This window comes from Cornus florida, unplaced genomic scaffold (genome assembly GCF_030987335.1).
Source record: "Cornus florida cultivar Cherokee Brave unplaced genomic scaffold, ASM3098733v1 CherokeeBrave_3.0.0_Hap2_Chr06, whole genome shotgun sequence".
Taxonomy (NCBI): Eukaryota; Viridiplantae; Streptophyta; class Magnoliopsida; order Cornales; family Cornaceae; genus Cornus; species Cornus florida.
This window is the reverse complement of record NW_026775576.1, coordinates 50,590,641-50,607,875: the sequence shown is the minus strand read 5'-3', so window position 1 is coordinate 50,607,875 and position 17,235 is coordinate 50,590,641. Positions and strand designations below refer to the sequence as shown.

Genomic DNA, 17,235 nt, shown 5'->3' with positions numbered 1-17,235 from the left:
TCTCTTCTCTTCTCATGCTGAATATAAATACAACAATTGGTTATAAATAAGAATGGAATGATTTGTGTGATTTTTAAAACTCTTTTTCATAAATATATCATTTTCTGAAGTCATTCACTTCATCTTATTACATTCATTTCATTAAGGTTTGTATATTTTGCTCAACTTAAATATAACTCTTAATCCAACCGCAACCAAACTCGTCAACTTAAATATAAAACTTTTAATCCAACCACAACCAAACTCTTTCATTTAAAACTGAGTTCGAATTAGAATACTGAATTGAAAATTGATTTGATATTGGATTTCATGAGATAACATAATTATTCCTAGAATAGAAGAATTGATATTAGATTCTATCGAGGTAACATAATTATTCCTATAATAGAATTCTTTCCTACTTACCATGTTTACACACATTTTGTGCTTTGATTTTGGTATTTTTGTGATTAATTTTGACATTAATATCCATTGCTAAATTGATATATTTCTTTTAGTGAAATTCATTGTTTCATACATGTGTTTAATATATATAGCCTCTCTTATAACAATATTATGTGCAGAATATATTGAGAGCAAAAATTATAATATGAACAACATTCAGATTTGAATTTTTGTATTTAACAAACAATTTAAATGAATTTAACGTTTAAATTAAGATAGTATTAAACATATTTTCAGCTTAATACATCCACCACTTAAAATTTCAGCACTTATAATTCTGTACTTTGAAATTTTCATTACTTAGTTTTCAGTTTTTTTTAAACAAGTACCTATACTTGGAGATTCTGAAAAGGTTAATTATTTATTAGACTGATCATTTATAAATATATAAATATATATATGTAGATATATATACACACACACACCCCATCATAGATAGTTTCCGGTTGAACTGTGGACCTAATGGATTCAATCATTGAGAGAGCACAACTGAAAAAGAGCAGCCTCATCATCATCACAGAGTGACTTTGAATTATTTTAGGCAACAATAAACAATCCAACTAGAAATGCTGTGAATAAACCTTAATTTTTTTGGCACTCTATAATATAATGAAATGGTTCTTTTGTTCAACACATTGGGTATCATCAAGAGACAGACCATTGAAACTTTTTGGTAAAAAGAATGAGAGCCACATAGAACTACTTAACATCATGATTATTGGTGGAGACAGTTTACAATCACTTCCATTTTATGAAAATACTCTTTTTCTATTTTCATAAACATTGTCTACAATTCAGTCCTTTATTTTTATTTTATTTTATTTTTTCTCTTTCTTTGGTTAAAAAGGGTGTTTATGTCTCCACTCCCTTTGGATGGGGGATTAATCCCATCACTATAAAAGCCTGGACTCTTGAAATCAGAATTGAGAATTTAGGAGACAGACTGGAAGACTCTTATCCAACTTAGTCACCATTAGGGAGGGCAATTTGCCCCGTGGGGATGGGTATCCGCCCCACCTCGCCCTGTTTATAGTGATTTTGGAGAATCATTTACTTTATTTGGGCAGGAATGATTTTTATTAATAAAAAAGTACGCGGGTTTGGGGAAGTCACCCCGCCGCGTCCGATTTAGGTAGGTAAATTACTAAATTACTCTTATTTTATTAGTATATATAGTTAGCTCTAGAAACCTTAAGTCAAATTCACTCACTTTCACAACCCTCTCACTTTCTCAACCCTTATAGTGAGCGGTAGAGCCTTACAAACTAAGAACGCTCATATTCTTGAATTTTATGTTAAATTATTGATTGCCTAATTTTTATGATTTTTTTAATAGTTATATCATTATATTGAAGGGAAAAAACAAAAAAAATGAAGAGAAATTATGGAACTAAATGGGACGAGGTAGGTGCCTGCGGGGGTTAAAAAGTTAAACGGGCAAGGATGTGGTGGAAAGGTCCCCCGTTTAAGCGGTTTTGGGTGGGGACGGGGCGAGGGTTTCTAAAGGGTTGTGGGGTCGGAGGAGGATTCACCCGCCCAAAACTGCCCTTGTTGTCATCCCTAGTCATGACAAATATAACCTTGTGATACTTTCTTACTTTTTGAAGTAGAAAGTCGAGAGTTCAATCTCTCTTAGGTTAGATTAACCTTTACTTTCTTACTTTCAAGATTCAATCTCTCTTGAGTTTAGATTAACCTTTTCTTTTGTCATTGCTATTTTTGTAATTCTTTCTCAATAGTATCTTGGGCACGCCAAACACTCGCACATTTGAGCTTTGCTTAAACATACAATGCATGTCACGAGGAACAATTGTTAAAAATATTTTCAAAAAGTTATTTTGGTTATTAATACTTTGCCCTAAGGGATAATTGGACCTCTTATATTCGGCTTAGGACAATGTCAAATAATAAATTGATGGGTTATTTGCTATAATAATATTCTTCTCATTCATCTAGTTCCTTCTAAATTTCAAAATGTTAACAACTGTTAAAAATATTTTCATATTATACACATCGGTCCTATTTTAGATGTTCACTTTTAAAATTCTAATTTTTTAAGAGATTAACTTTTAATAATTTTTTATTGCTCGGCATGCATGAATTTTAAAATTTACCCTCTTTCTTGAATTGGTGAGGTCCACAATGATGTTATTTTTTATTTGTATCCTTTCAATGCAATAAAGATAAATTGGGAAGGTTAGAAAATAATAATACATTGATTTTTGAAATACGACAAGGACAATTAAAAATGAAAAGATAGACTATTAATATGAGACTAATGGAGTATTAATTTAGAGATAACTTGAATAATTGTCTTGTTGTCGGTTGGTATACTAATGATATTTATTGACTTATTTATATACTAATAATTATAAATAAAAATTATGATGAATAAAGAAGCATATAGAAAAATAGTATGAAAATGTATATAAAAATAAATGGTCTTGAAAGGTCACTTAAGGAGGCTTCTTATACCATAATTAATAAAGAAGTATTAAAAAATAGTATGAAAATGTATATAAAAAATATATGGTCTTGAAAGGTCACTTAGGGAGGCCTCTCCAAATTTAGAATTATAAATAATTTAGAGATAACTTGAACCGTTGTTTGTTATAATGACTTGATAGATTTATTATAATGACATTTATTAGCTTATTTACATACTAATTATTATAAATAAAAATTATAATTAATAAAGAAGTATATAAAAAAGTGTAAAAATATGTATTTAAAATAAAAACGACTTACACTTTTAATAGGAATATAGACATATTTTCATAACTCGCTTAATAAGTAGAAAATATGGGAATTGTTAACACCCACTTTGGTCCCAACCTGGATGGTCCAGATTTGATCACGTGGAACCATCCTATTACACTGCCACGTGTCCCTTTCTAACTGCAAGGATGAGGTTGGTGGTATAATCAGCAAAGTGGAGAATGAGCAATATTTTTATTTGCGGGCCAAAATATTAGTATTCTAAAATTAACTTTCAAAAGTAAAATAAAATAGTTGTAAAGAAGTCCATTCAATCCATTTTTAATGTATGTTTTGAACAATATATATATATTTCCTAATTGTTATATATCCATTATAATAGTTATATATCTCTTTTTTAAGCATTAGGGGCAGATCAACCATAAAACATTTAAAGCAGTTGTTAAGTGTCCAATAAGAGAATAGCTCTCATATTTCATTATATTAGTTATATATTTCTTTTAACGGATTAATTATAGCTTGTGTATTATATTAATACCCAAATAAATAGAATTGTTCTTATATTGGTCAATACAAGGTTTATATATATATATATATATACATACATACATATGTCTTAATGAATTATTAATTTATGTTTTGTGTATTGTATTATCAAATAAATATAATTGTTCTTCTATTGGTCAATACTTAATGGATTAATTATGTTTTGTATATTATAGTTATTATCAAATAAATACTATTGCTCTTTTATTGGTCAATACAGATTTATTTATATATAAATATTAATAAATTATTTATGATTTGTGTATTGTATTAATTATCAAATAAATACAACTAGTCATCAAGACTTCTTCTAATTTTAAGAAGGAACAAAAAAAGTTCAGTACATTTTGAAGGGGCAACAAGCAATTTCCTTTGCAAATCACCTTAAATGACCATAAATAGGGGTGATAAAATTCAACACGACCCGCCAACATAACGTGAATAAGATAAGTAAGTTTGGGTTGACTTTAATCAGATTCGGGTCATAAATGGGTCAACACGATAATCTAAATAATAAATCATGTCGTGCTAGGCTTGAAGAGTTCAAATCGTGTAACTCGTTTATACCCATTTAATTATGGACAATTAGGTCATTTCAATATAAACCTAACAGAAATATATTAGCTCCTTAATTAGCTGTCGTATCTTTTCAGTTTGATTCACGTTAAGACCATCTCCAATGCAAAATGCCATTTTTGCATGCCAAATTTATATTTTGAGAGGAACTACAGTGTCAAAATGCTATATTTTAGCAATTCTACTCCAATGGTGCATTTCATACAAAATGCAATTTTTTGACACAACTATCATTATTTTTCAACTACCATTCTCAACTACCAATTTTCAACAACCATTTTTTTTTTTTTTTTTTTTTTTTTTTTTGAGTGTTTGTATTTTGTTTAGCTTATTTGCCTTATTAAAAATAAATAAATAATAATAATCATCAAATTTAACTGAGTCTTGAAATTTATGCAACTTTTGGATTAATACAGACATATATATACACACATATATACCAGCACTGACATATATATATACACAAGCACAACACCAAACTACAAAATCTACAAGAATCAAAAGTTCAAAACCCATATATTTCAGTTTGGTAGAAGCAATAGCAATAACTATAGTTTGTGCTATATTTGGCACAAGATTTGGCAAAGCTATATTTTGACAGCCCATTTAACAGCCAATTGGAGAGGCCATGTTAAACCCACCTACTATATTTTGAAATTGACAGCCCATTGGAGTTGCTCTAAGCCTTATAATTTTCAATTGATTTAGCTTTAGGTTTATTTGATTTTTTTCTTCGTACTATCTTGTGGATTAGAGACTACTTAGGCCTTGTTTTGTAACACTCTATGGGCCCGTTTGGATTGGCTTTTCGAAAGCCACTTTTGGCTTTTAGGACTCAAAAGCTATTTTTTGCTGTGTTTGGATTATAATGTGGAAGAGCTTCAAGTCTGTGGAAGAGCGTTTGACTGAAGCTAGGGGAGGGTAGCTTTCCCAAAACGCTCTTCCTGATGGACACTGGAAGCCGTCTCTTGTTTTAATGAAATTTTTATAATTCTCATAATACCCCTATGTTTTATATGTAAAATATTTTTTGTCCCAACGTATCCCAAATAAATATTCCTACCATTTGGCGACTCTTGTCTTCTAGGGTTTTTGCTCACATTCAACTCTTTCCTCTTGACGACTGCAACAATTCTATATGATATAGACCGCTCGGTAGCTTGCAACAGGAACAAAAAACCATCTTATATTCAAGGCATGTGATTTTTTTCCTTGGGTTGTGTTTGTTCTTCAATTTTGGGTATAAACAACTGAAGAAATACAATATTATAGGTTTGTGATATTTTCCCTAATGATTTCTACCAGAAGCAAATATGGCGGTTTAATGGTCTAAAATTTCTGTTGTTCTTTGTTGATGAAATGAATTCCGAAGTTGAAGCTATTAGTGTGGAGAGAAAAGGGGAATTGCTGCTCATTAATTTCCATTGTCTCTGGAGCAAAGGCTAGCAGTTTTGTTTTATCCGTCAAGTATAGTCTATTAGATTATTCTCTTTGGAGACCCTTTTTCCTAACAAATTGATGTAATTTAAGCCCAGTTTCCTTGCTTGTTGATGCCGAAATCACAAATTATTCATCTTTAATGAGAAGTTTCAATTTTTTTTATTTTTATTTTTTTTGTCCATTTTTCATTCCACTAAGTTTTCACATGATACTTATTCTAGATGGAGCATTCATTGGGGTTTCAATTTCTTCTTTTTCACTTTTTTCCCCCTCATTATATTTAATTTTACCTACTTTTAGATGTTGTGCTTGTTTTTGTTGGGTTTTGGAATGACACAGATTTTCTTTATGATGAAGTATTTGTTTAGTGAAATACCAATAATCTGATGGGGTGGTTTTTTTTTTTTTTTTTTCCCTTCACTTTTTAGTACTATCCTTCCCTTGTTCATTCTATTGTTCTAAATTATGTGATGTTCCATGAATTAAGATGGTGAGGTTGTATATTCTGTTGACTTTCTAATATGGAATTGTGAACTAAGGAAATTTAGTATGGATGGATTGCAATTTTTGGGTTTGGAAAATTGAAAGCAAACCTTCCATGTGCTGATGACACACTATAATTTTTGGAATATAAAGAAGATTACCTTGTTAATGGAGTTTACCAATTTGGAAGATTGTAATTCAAAGATCGTCATTCAACAATGACATATTGTGCTACTTCAATAACTTTGTAAATTGTATATTTTGTTAATTAGTGGTATATGAAAAGTTTTAGAGTATATTTACTTTCTATAAAATTTCACAGTATGTTAAACACATTAAAAAAAGAAAAAAAAAATTATCAACTGATTTTTGAGGCCTTTATTAATTTACTTATATGAAATGTAGGTGAAAAAATGCTTTTACCCTTGCGCACACATTTAAATTTCATGAATTGATATAATGATAAAACAAAATAAAAATATAATATCACAATTTTGAAGTGTTGATTTATTTGAAAGTGTTTAAAAAGGAGTTGGGTATATAAAATAGGTAAACTAGTTTATGTTATCCAACGGTTCAAAAAAAGACACACTTTAAGGGCAAAATAGTTAATTCAGTAGTATAAGTGCTTCAATAAATATTTTGCCAAACAGATAGAAAAACTCTTATTGCATTGAAAGCTCTTCTAAAATGCAATTCCCAAACACTAACACATAAGTCAAATAGAAGTGATAACTTTTGCTTCTCTTTTTCTTCTGCATAAAAGCAGAAGTAAAAGCTATGCCAAACGGGCCCTATGTGTGTGTTTTTTTAGCTGTGATTTCATTTTTGTGAAAACGACAGCTTGTAATTTGTTGTGCTATCATTTATGTTAAAAGAAAAATATTGTTTGGTAACTAATATTTGTTGTTGAATTTTTAAAAGGAGAAAAGAGAAAACATGTTCAAGTAAAAAAATATATATATATATATCCAAAAAGTAACATACCTTAAAAATGAAAACTAAAAACAACAGTTTCATTTTGAAGCTTCCAAAAATTGCCCGACTTTATGTCAAAATCCAAAAGTTTCCAAAAGTGCTTTTCAACTTTCTGAAATGATAACACAGTTGCCAAACACATTTTTGGGTAATCATTCTCTTTTTTCAAAATTGCAACCCAAAACAAAAAGTGGTAGCTTTATCAAATAGGGCCTTAGTAATTTGGTTGGATTGAGACATGTATTTTTTCTAGTATTTATTATTTGACCAGGGATTATAAATAATCTAAATAATATAATCTCTGATTTTAGTAAATATGTCATTAAATAGGGTAACACGTATAACCTTTTTAATAAACAAATCGTGTTAATGTTGATGGTTCCTAACACGATTATTAAACGGGTCGTGTTTTGGTTGACCTATTTAGTAGAATATCCTTAAGTCACCCTCGTTAAGTCGACACAAAAATTATTATGACCCACAAACACGAATTGCCACATCTAACCATAATTTTTTTTAAAAAAAAATTTAGGGAGCCCAACTTCAGTTTTTTAATGCAAAATCACTATAAAATAGCTATTGGAAATAAAATTTGGGTGGGGAGGGAAGAAGGGGGTAGCTCCCATTATCCGACTCATGTCTATCTGGGATCACCTCAAAAGTTTCTTCAAACAAAATGCACGATGGTGTGTTGATATGCTCTAAGATGAAGGTACAACAATAGTGGTGCCACATCATGTATCTCACCAACCTCACCTTTTAAAATGGGCAAGTCCACATAGGGTTTTACTATATAACTTGTCATTTCCCCCAAGATAATTCTACTTCGGGTCTATGGCTCATGACATAATCTTCTTCTAAGAACACAATATTAATGCTAACTAATACTTTCCGGTTCTGGGGATCATAAAATAAACCACCATGTGTTCCCTTAGGATGCCTGAAAAACAAATTGTTCCAACTTAGTTGTTTACCCTCTACACATTTGCAGGGCATTCCCGTATATGAAACAACTTTAGACTAGTTATATGCTTTATCCATAGGTTATGAGGAGTCTTTAATATCGTCTTATAAAGATCAAGATTCAGTACGTATACCGTCATCTCTATGGTTAAACCCCAAAAAGAAGGAGTTAGAGTCAAGTAACTAATCATGATCTAGCCACGTTTAATTAATATCCTATTTTTCCTCTCTGTTACACCATTCATCTGAGGATAGGTCAGTTTAGATAACTGGCATACAATTCCCTTAATAATCATGTTGTTTTTGAACTATCCCACGAAGTATTCTCTGCCTCAATCAGATCAAAGTGTTTTGATATATTTACCTAACTTCCTCTCAACTTCAGCTTGATATATTTTGTTAGGACATGTCCCTTTTTCATTTTTTGATTTTTTTTTCCCGTTTATTTTTTTGGGGATCAGGTTTGGTCAGACTAGATAGATTCAAGTGCTCAGGAGTAGTTCCCAACACTTGTTTTATTTCATATTTTTATGTTCGGCCCTCGTGCAAAATCAGATTTGTGTTGTACTTGTTTATACTTTGTCTTTTGGTGCTTGGGGGTATTTGTACGATTTTATTCAATTGGCATTCCCATTTTTGGGGGTCTTTGTGCAATATCTTTTGGAGATATTTTCATTGAGGGGTTTTAGTATGATTATCTTTTGGAGATATTTTTATTTTGGGGTTTTAGTGCGATTATCTTTTGAAGATATTTTTATTTTGGGGCAAAAGTGAAATTATCTTTTGAGATATTTTCTATGGGGGACTTTTGTGCAATTAGTGGAAGTTAAGGTAATGTATCTTATTTTGGTTAGGATGCTTGCACATGATTCTTTTCGGTCTTTCTTCGAGCCATGGATTCTTAAAAATTCTTTTCGGTCTTTCTTCGAGCCATGGATTCTTAAAAATGCTTTTCGAACATTTTCCCCCGTTTTAGGAATTTTGACCCGAGAAGTCGCCATGTGGGTCCAGGACGGATTGTGGGGTACGAGATTCGTTTTTCAATGCTGTTTCTTTTTTTTTTTTCATTATTTTGTCCGCCAGTGTTTTTACATTTACGATTTCTATCCATTTGAGCGCGCTTTGACAACTTTTACTTTTCGGGGTCACGGTTCGGGCGATATTTTTGAAAAGAGTAAAAAAGTTTCTCTCCCTCTTGGCCAAATTTTTCTTTCTTTTTAGATCTTTTTCTTCTCTCCTCCATTTAGTCACATTCCTTTGTGATTCGGCCCTTGTCGTAGAAGGGTTTTGTGATGGCCTTGGTACGGCCTTACTTTTCATCCAAATAAATTTTCGTTTTATCTGTTTTTGAGTTTTGGAGTTGAGCTCGGGTTTGGATTTGGGTGGTGCCGCAACAGGGTTTATTTTTCTTCTCGTTGTCCTTGACATAACCCCGAAGTTACGTCGTATTCAGGACATTTCGTTTTGGCCTTTTTGAGGGTTTCACCTCAATGTAAAGTAGGAGTGTCTTATGCTAGTAATTTACACTTTCTTTGGGTCTTATGGATGTGGAGATATGTAAAGTATGATTGTTTGCAATATGTATACATGAGCCATGTTTTATTTGATATATATATGCAATGTTTAAGGTGTGGAATTGTTATCATTTTTTCCTTAGGCTTATATTGGGTTTTGGAAATGTTAAGCATGATAGGAAGAGGTGAAAGTTGAGTGTTTGATTGATTTATAATTACCTAATCATGCTTTATATGGAAATGATATGATAATGGATATTTATGTGCATATGTGTTTATATGTGTAATATTTCTGAATTTTGTCATTTTCCATTTTCTGTAAATTTTTTATTTTCGGGGGTATTTTTTATTTTTCTCGTTTTGCGTACCAAACACCGTGGGGTGTACCGAGTGTGTCTGAGAGTTACGTGGGATATTTCCTTATGTTCAGGACTCTTGGAAATGCACCGGTTGCCATTTTGGTTTTTTTTCGTTTTTCGGACAAGAAGGTCTTGGGTGGGACCCGCTACCGGAATCGTTATACACGGGGGTTGTGTTACGGGCTTATTGCATTTCATGCATATTTATTTTGTGCATAATTTTGTGGTAATATGTTATATTGTGTGGTTGAAATTAAATAGGAATTATATATATATATATATATATATATATATATATATATATATAATGTATGAGGGAGATTTGTTTTTGTTGTGTGGGGCCCACCCCACTTTTCCATTTTAAATGGCTAAGAGGCCATCAAATGGCCTCATATTTTCTCTCTCTGTCTCTCCCGTCAAAAAATTCTCTCTCTCTCTACAAGTGTTTTTCTCTCTCTAAAATCAAGAATTCAAAGCTTGATTTCTTTTCCACCTTTGAGACTTTTGTGTTATCGCTTTGGGCAAAGTTGTAGAGCTCATCGAGGCCAGCGTTTTGATCAGAGCCGATCTCCGTTTGGCCACCTTTGGGGATTTTGAATTTCTAGGGTTTGGGGTGGAAGTTTGAGGCTTTTCTTCAAAATTGAGGTAGGGGTTCATAATCCATGACTTCTTAGACTTTTGTGAGTTAATTTTTCCATGATTTATGGTTGAGCATGTTAAATTGTATTGATTCCCTCCAAAATGATTTATTTGTTGTATATGAACTATATGCCTATGTATATATGATGATTTGTGTGAGAAAACATGCTTATGTGATGTTGTTCCATGTCTATTATGTTCAAGTTGCTAGAATTGGAAATATGGAAGCATGTGATTTCATGAGTTATAAAATTTTCCTTTGACATGGTATTGGAAAGCATGAGACATCCATGCATATCACTGGGCATGAAATGGGAAATTTTGATTTAAAGGAAAAGTAAATGATTTTAGGGAAAAAGTTTGATGAAAGGTTTGCGAAAACCCGGATGCCTAGGAGGCGTCTAGTGGTCCGTGGTGTTAATGTAATCTAGAGGGAACTAGGGAGAGACTCTAGTGTGGTTGAGCTGCCTAGGCCTAGACGACTCCATGAAGGTGCCATGTGGTCGGGGATAGCTAGCTAACTTTTCCCTCATGACGCCATAGAGGCGTTATCGGTCGGATTGCATTAACGGTTTGGAACGATGAAACAAAAATGTTTTGGAAAGCATTTCATTGCATTCTATAGCACGGCATAGATTATTCATGACTTGGACAATTGATATTGATGTTGTGGTTGTGTTTCTCCCGGTATGGTATGATCCCATTTTCCCTTTCTCCTATTCATTTTTGGATTCAAAGGGTTTCAAGAGGTGTGTCTTAGGCACCTCCTACTGAGCTATTGTGCTCATCCCTTTATTATTAACATTTTTTAGGGCATGGGAAAGAAGTGGCATAGGACATTCCCCCACAAACCTAGTTTGAAGATATTAAAGTTCTTTTGCTACCTTTTGTACATTTGTGCCTGTTCTTTTGTAGAGCCGCATTTTTTTGAATGTACCCGTTCTGTATAGCATGGCCATGTATTATAAATATAATGCTAGATAGTAGTTTGATGTAAATTAAGAATTGTAAATATAACGCTAGATAGTAGTTTGATGTAAATTAAGAACTATGTCGGCATAATGTAATGAATGGAAAATATATGGATGTGTTTTGTGTAATCTTTGATATCTATAATTGTAGAATGTTGTGCATTTTTGTTGTATAGTGTTTGCCGTGAATTTGGGATTTGTTTGCGTATTAGGTTTGGTACAGGCCGGCTCACAATGGGCCTAGCTCATCTGATGTTTTAGCTGCAGATAGCAGCATTTCAGGGCCTATCGTCCTGCTAACAAGGACAATCAGCCGGCTGACAGTGTAGATCTTTGGTATTCCAGTAGGTCAAGTCAGTGTGAATGTTGTTTCGGCCGGTTGACAAGCATTGTCAGCCGACCGAACTCCCTTGTGAGTCAGCCGATGTTGGATGATCTGTCGGCCGATAGCCCTATTTTCTGAAGTCCCAAGAGCATTCAATTTTGGAAATCGTTTCAGCCGGCCGACCCTGTGGACCAGTCGGCAAAGTCCTAAGAGTTTCCATATTTAGGGGTCATTTCAGCCGATTGACCATCTCAGTCAGCCGGCTGATTATACTGTTTCAGCCGACCGATAAAAGGCCACCAATCGGCTGACCTTGCCTTTAACCTGCACATTGACCTACTTCTTCTAAGCTATGTTTTAGAAATACTATGGACCTTCAAATGATCTGTGTATCACCTGCAAGCATAGGGAATAACGATTGCACCCTTAGTTGACCTCAGGTCTGGGTAAGGACCCGGTTAACTGTTCGGACCCATGGGCTTGGGTCGTTACAAAATTGATATTAGAGCGATGGTTCGAATACCATTAGGACGATGGGTAGAGGCCTACCTAGGATTTCATGGGGAAGTTGAATTACATGTTTAATTGCTTATGTGTTAAGTGTTTAAGTTATTTGAGAAGCACGCTTAATTGCTTACTTGCTTACCTGCTTATGTGATTACATGTTAAGTGTTTAAAATTGTTATGTATTGCTAGCATGATCTTGTTTATCATTGGTTGGGTGTTCCAGGGGTATGGAAAGTGGTTAAGTGTTATCATTTCTTGTTGAGTTATTTGTGTGAGGACTCTGTTCTTGTGTGTATAAGTGTCATTGTTTTGATCCGTTCTCTCGTTTTATAGCGTCATGCCACCACAAAAGGATCCCGGGGAGAGTTCTAGCTCTAACCCCATAGAAAGGGATCAAGAACAAGTTGAAGAAGATGTGTTGTTATGGGATTTGGTCCCACCAAGAGAGAGATAAACGAGGGGGACCGTTGATCCACCTCTTCAGATAAGTGAGGAGCAGTTAAAGTTGGCTGTATAGGTAGGCTTTCATGATGTGTTTCGACATGCCGGGGAGTTATTGTCATAGGTTATGCCACCACCGGCACCACCCCCAAAGAAAAAATGATTCGGATAAGACTGTATATTATACTACAAAATTTGTGAAGTTGATGCCGACTCTGTTTAAGGGCGGCCCAAATCCGCTTGTTGCGGGTAATTTCATGGAAAGGGTGGAGAAGCATCTTAACACTATGAATTTGGCATCGGACAAGTTGAAAATTACCTTGGCTACTTACAATTTTATTGGGGATGCAGAGATTTGGTGGAAGACCATGTCTCATACCCACAATGTGGATACTATGACATATGATGTTTTCAGGAAACTTTTCTATGAGAAGTATTTTCCGGTGCCTTAGAGAAGGGAGTTGAAGAAAGAGTTTGATGGCTTAAAACAAGGAAATATGACAGTCACCGAATATAAGAACAAGTTCACATTTTTTTTGAGGTTTGCACTAGAGATTTCCAAAAATGAGGAAGGGAAAAAAGAAAAATTTATTGATGGCCTTGACCTTGTCATTAGGCCAATTATGGCTGCCACAGAATTGACCGAATATGCAAAAGCAGTGAGGAAGGCTTTAATGGTTAAGGCTGAAAGCAAAGACAACAAAGCTATTAGGGAGTCCTATAAGCATAGCAGGAGTAAGCAGAAGAATGAACAGTCAAGGTTCAGGGGACAACAATCAGCCAGATTTGCACCCACTGCTTCAGTGTCCATTGGGTCTTTTAAACTGACTATTACTTGTTTCAGATGCGGGGCAGCTGGGATATTACAAGTCCCAGTGTACTGAGGCTCAGGTGGTTTGTTTCAAGTGTGGGCAGGTGGGGCATCTCAAGTCCCAGTGCACGCAAGTCCAAGCGGCGTCAGGTGGATATTTTGGATGTGGCTAGCAGGGCCACCGGGTGAGAGATTATCCACAGCAGAGCAAAGGCTCAGGCAGGGGTGGAAGTTCACAGAAGAGGCAGACACAATCCACCATAGTTTAGTCAGGGTTTCGACAGCCACCACCACCTCAGCCATCTTAGCCAATTATAACAGCTCAGAGTTCTCGACCGGGCAGAAGGGCTTCTTCTACTGCACCAACTCAGTAGTCTGGTTATCAGGTAGGTGGTTCTTAGGGGAAGAAGACCCAAGGTCGTGTGTATGCATTCACTCCAACTGATCCATCTTCCAATTCTTCAGTTGTCAAGGGTATGTTCCTTGTGTCCCATTCTTGGGCTAGGGTGTTGTTTGATTCTAGTGTTTCCTTTTCATTTATTGTTTCATCTTTTGCATGGGCATTGGGGTTGGAGGTCAGTCAGTTAGACAGACCGTTTTGTGTTGACACGCCTATTGGGGGTTCAGTCACTCTTGGTAGAGTTTGTAGGGGTTGTTCTATCACGATTGTTGGACGTGTTCTTGAGTTCGATCTCATCCTTCTCGAGATGACAGGGTTTGACGTCATTCTTGGGATGGACTCGTTGTCTTCATTCAGAGCCATTATTGATTGTTTTAGGGGCAAAGTTTCAGTATGTACCCTAGATGGGGATTGTTTCTGTTTTGTGGGGGACCGGTGTGATTCTTTCACTCCTTCATTCTATGGTATTAGAGGTCAGGATCGACAAACGTTCTTTTTAGCTAGCCTCTTAGCTGATGATGACGTTGAGTTTTGTTGGGTTGATTATCCGAAGGTTGTGCGTGATTTTCTGGATGTGTTTCCGAAGGACTTGACAGAGTTTCCTCCACACCAAGAGGTGGATTTTGCTATTAACTTGATGCCTGGTATCATGCCAATTTCTATGGCACCATATCGTATGGCACCGATTGAATTAGAATAATTAAAGAAGCAGCTAGATGATTTGCGAGTGAAAGGTTTCATCCGATTGAGTGTCACCGTGGGGAGCACCGGTCTTGTTTGCTAAGAAGAAGGATGGTTCTTTGAGGTTGTGCATTGATTACCGGAAGTTGAATCATTCTACCATCAAGAATAAGTATCATTTACCAAGGATATATGATTTGTTTGATCAGTTAAAGGGAGCCAGTTGTTTTTTTAAGATTGACTTGAGGTCTGGTTATTATCAGTTGCGGGTTAAGGATGAGGATATTCCGAAGACCACTTTCCGTACACGGTATGGACATTATGAGTTCCTTGTTATGCCTTTTGGCTTGACTAATGTGCCAGCGACATTCATGGACTTAATGAACCGTGTCTTCTACAATTACTTGGACCAGTTTGTGGTAGTTTTTGTGGATGACAAACTTGTGTATTTACGGACTCGGGAGGAGCATGAGGTCCATTTGAGTATAGTGTTGTAGATTCTGTGGGAGCACCGTTTGTATGCCAAATATGAGAAATGTGAGTTTTGGCTACATGAGGTGAAATTTTTGGGATATGTCGTCTCGGAAGGTGGAGTATCAGTTGATCTATCAAAGATTGAAACAGTTTTGAATTAGGAGCAGCCCAAAAATGTTTTTGAGATCCAGAGTTTTCTTGGCCTAGCGAGGTATTATCGTCGGTTTGTAAAGGATATTTCCCGTTTGGCAGCTCCTATGACTAGATTGACTTAGAAAGGGATCAAGTTTGCATAGAACGAAGCTTGTTAGTCTTCCTTTCAAGAGTTGAAGACAAGGTTGACTACGGCTCCAGTGTTGGTGATACCCGAGCGTAGCTTGGGTTATGTGATCTATTGTGATGCTTCACGCGATGGTTTGGGTTGTGTGCTGATGCAGGATAGTAGAGTAGTCGTTTATGGGTCTCGAAAGTTAAAGACTCACGAGCTTAACTACCCTACTCATGACTTAGAGTTGGCGGCAGCCGTGTTTACTTTGAAGTGCTAGATGCACTACTTGTATGGTGAAAGATTCGAAGTGTTCTCAGACCACAAGAGTCTCAAGTATCTTTTCTCCCAAAAGGACTTGAACAACAGACAAAGGCGATGGGTTGAGTTCTTGGAAGACTGTAATTTTGATTTGCAGTATCATCCGGGCAAGACAAATGTTGTAGTTGATGCCTTAAGCCAGAAATCTCGTCGGACTTTGGCTGGATTAGCCATTCAGAAGTAGAAGATGCTTCAGGATCTGGCAGAGATGGGATTGTTTTGCTTTGATGATGATGATGGCAGTGAGTCAGCATTCTTGTTTATCTCATGGCTCAACCCACTGTTGTCGAACGAGTGATTGAGTCACAAAGACAGGATCCGGATTTGGATACCATTCACACTTTGATCTCTAGTGGCGAGATAGTGAAAGATTGGACCTTGCATGCAGATGGAGTTCTACAGTTCAGGGGTCTGTTAGTTATTCCTACAGTTAGTCGTGAGGACGTCTTACGGGAGTTTCACACTTCCTATTTTGCAATTCAACCAGGTGGTACTAAGATGTATCACAATTTAAGTTATCAACATTAGTGGAATGGGATGAAGAAGGATGTTGCACAGTATGTGACTAGATGTCTTATTTGTCAGCAGGTGAAAGCCAAGCACCAGAGACCAGCAGGTTTGCTACAGCCATTGTCGGTAGCGTAGCGAAAATTGGAACATATTGCCATAGATTTTGTGACAAGTTTTCCTAAGTCACAGAGGGGAAGTGAAACCGTATGGGTCATTATTGACAGATTGACTAAGACGACTCACTTTTTGCCTATTAAGGCAACAGATGACACAGAGGCACTTGGCGTGCTATATGTGAAGGAAATTGTACGACTTCACGGAGTTCCATTATCTATTATTTCAGATAGGGATGCCAAATTCACTTCAAAGTTCTGGGAAGGACTTCACGCAGCATTTGGCTCATCGTTGCATCTTAGTACGGCATTCCATCCACAGACGAACGGCCAGTCGTAGCGTACCATTCAGATATTGGAGGATATGTTTCGGGCATGTATACTTGATTTGGGAGGTAGTTGGGAGGATCACCTTCCACTTATTGAGTTTGCCTATAACAATAGTTATCAGGCTAGCATTGTGTAATACCCCTAATTTTAAAAGGATAGTCTCGGCATTTATTTATTATTTTTATTGTATTTTTGGGTGATTATTTGGTTTAATTATTATTATTTTTTATTTATTAATTTGATTTAATTGTTTACCTATGTGACATGTGTTTATTTTATTTATTAATTTGATTTAATTGTTTACCTATGTGACATGTGTTGTCTTTTATTTTTTTAATTGGTTAAGTATATTTAATTATTTAATCGAGTTTTAATTTAATTATGTTTTAAGTTACAGTTAACTTTGGGGTTGGAATTTCACGTATA

At 35.2% G+C, this 17,235-nt stretch overlaps 2 protein-coding genes across 2 annotated transcripts; both read left to right on the top strand.

Annotated features, from left to right (window-relative positions):
- Positions 1-13,878: 13,878 nt before the first annotated feature.
- On the top strand, positions 13,879-14,815 carry LOC132314085 (uncharacterized). Its single transcript, XM_059812996.1, has 2 exons — positions 13,879-14,101; positions 14,181-14,815. The coding sequence occupies exons 1-2, from the start codon at positions 13,879-13,881 to the stop codon at positions 14,813-14,815; spliced, it is 858 nt and encodes a 285-aa protein (XP_059668979.1).
- Positions 14,816-16,123: 1,308 nt separating this feature from the next.
- On the top strand, positions 16,124-16,819 carry LOC132314084 (uncharacterized). Its single transcript, XM_059812995.1, has 3 exons — positions 16,124-16,285; positions 16,385-16,472; positions 16,632-16,819. Exons 1-3 carry the CDS (start codon positions 16,124-16,126, stop codon positions 16,817-16,819), a joined length of 438 nt encoding a protein of 145 aa, XP_059668978.1.
- Positions 16,820-17,235: the final 416 nt, after the last annotated feature.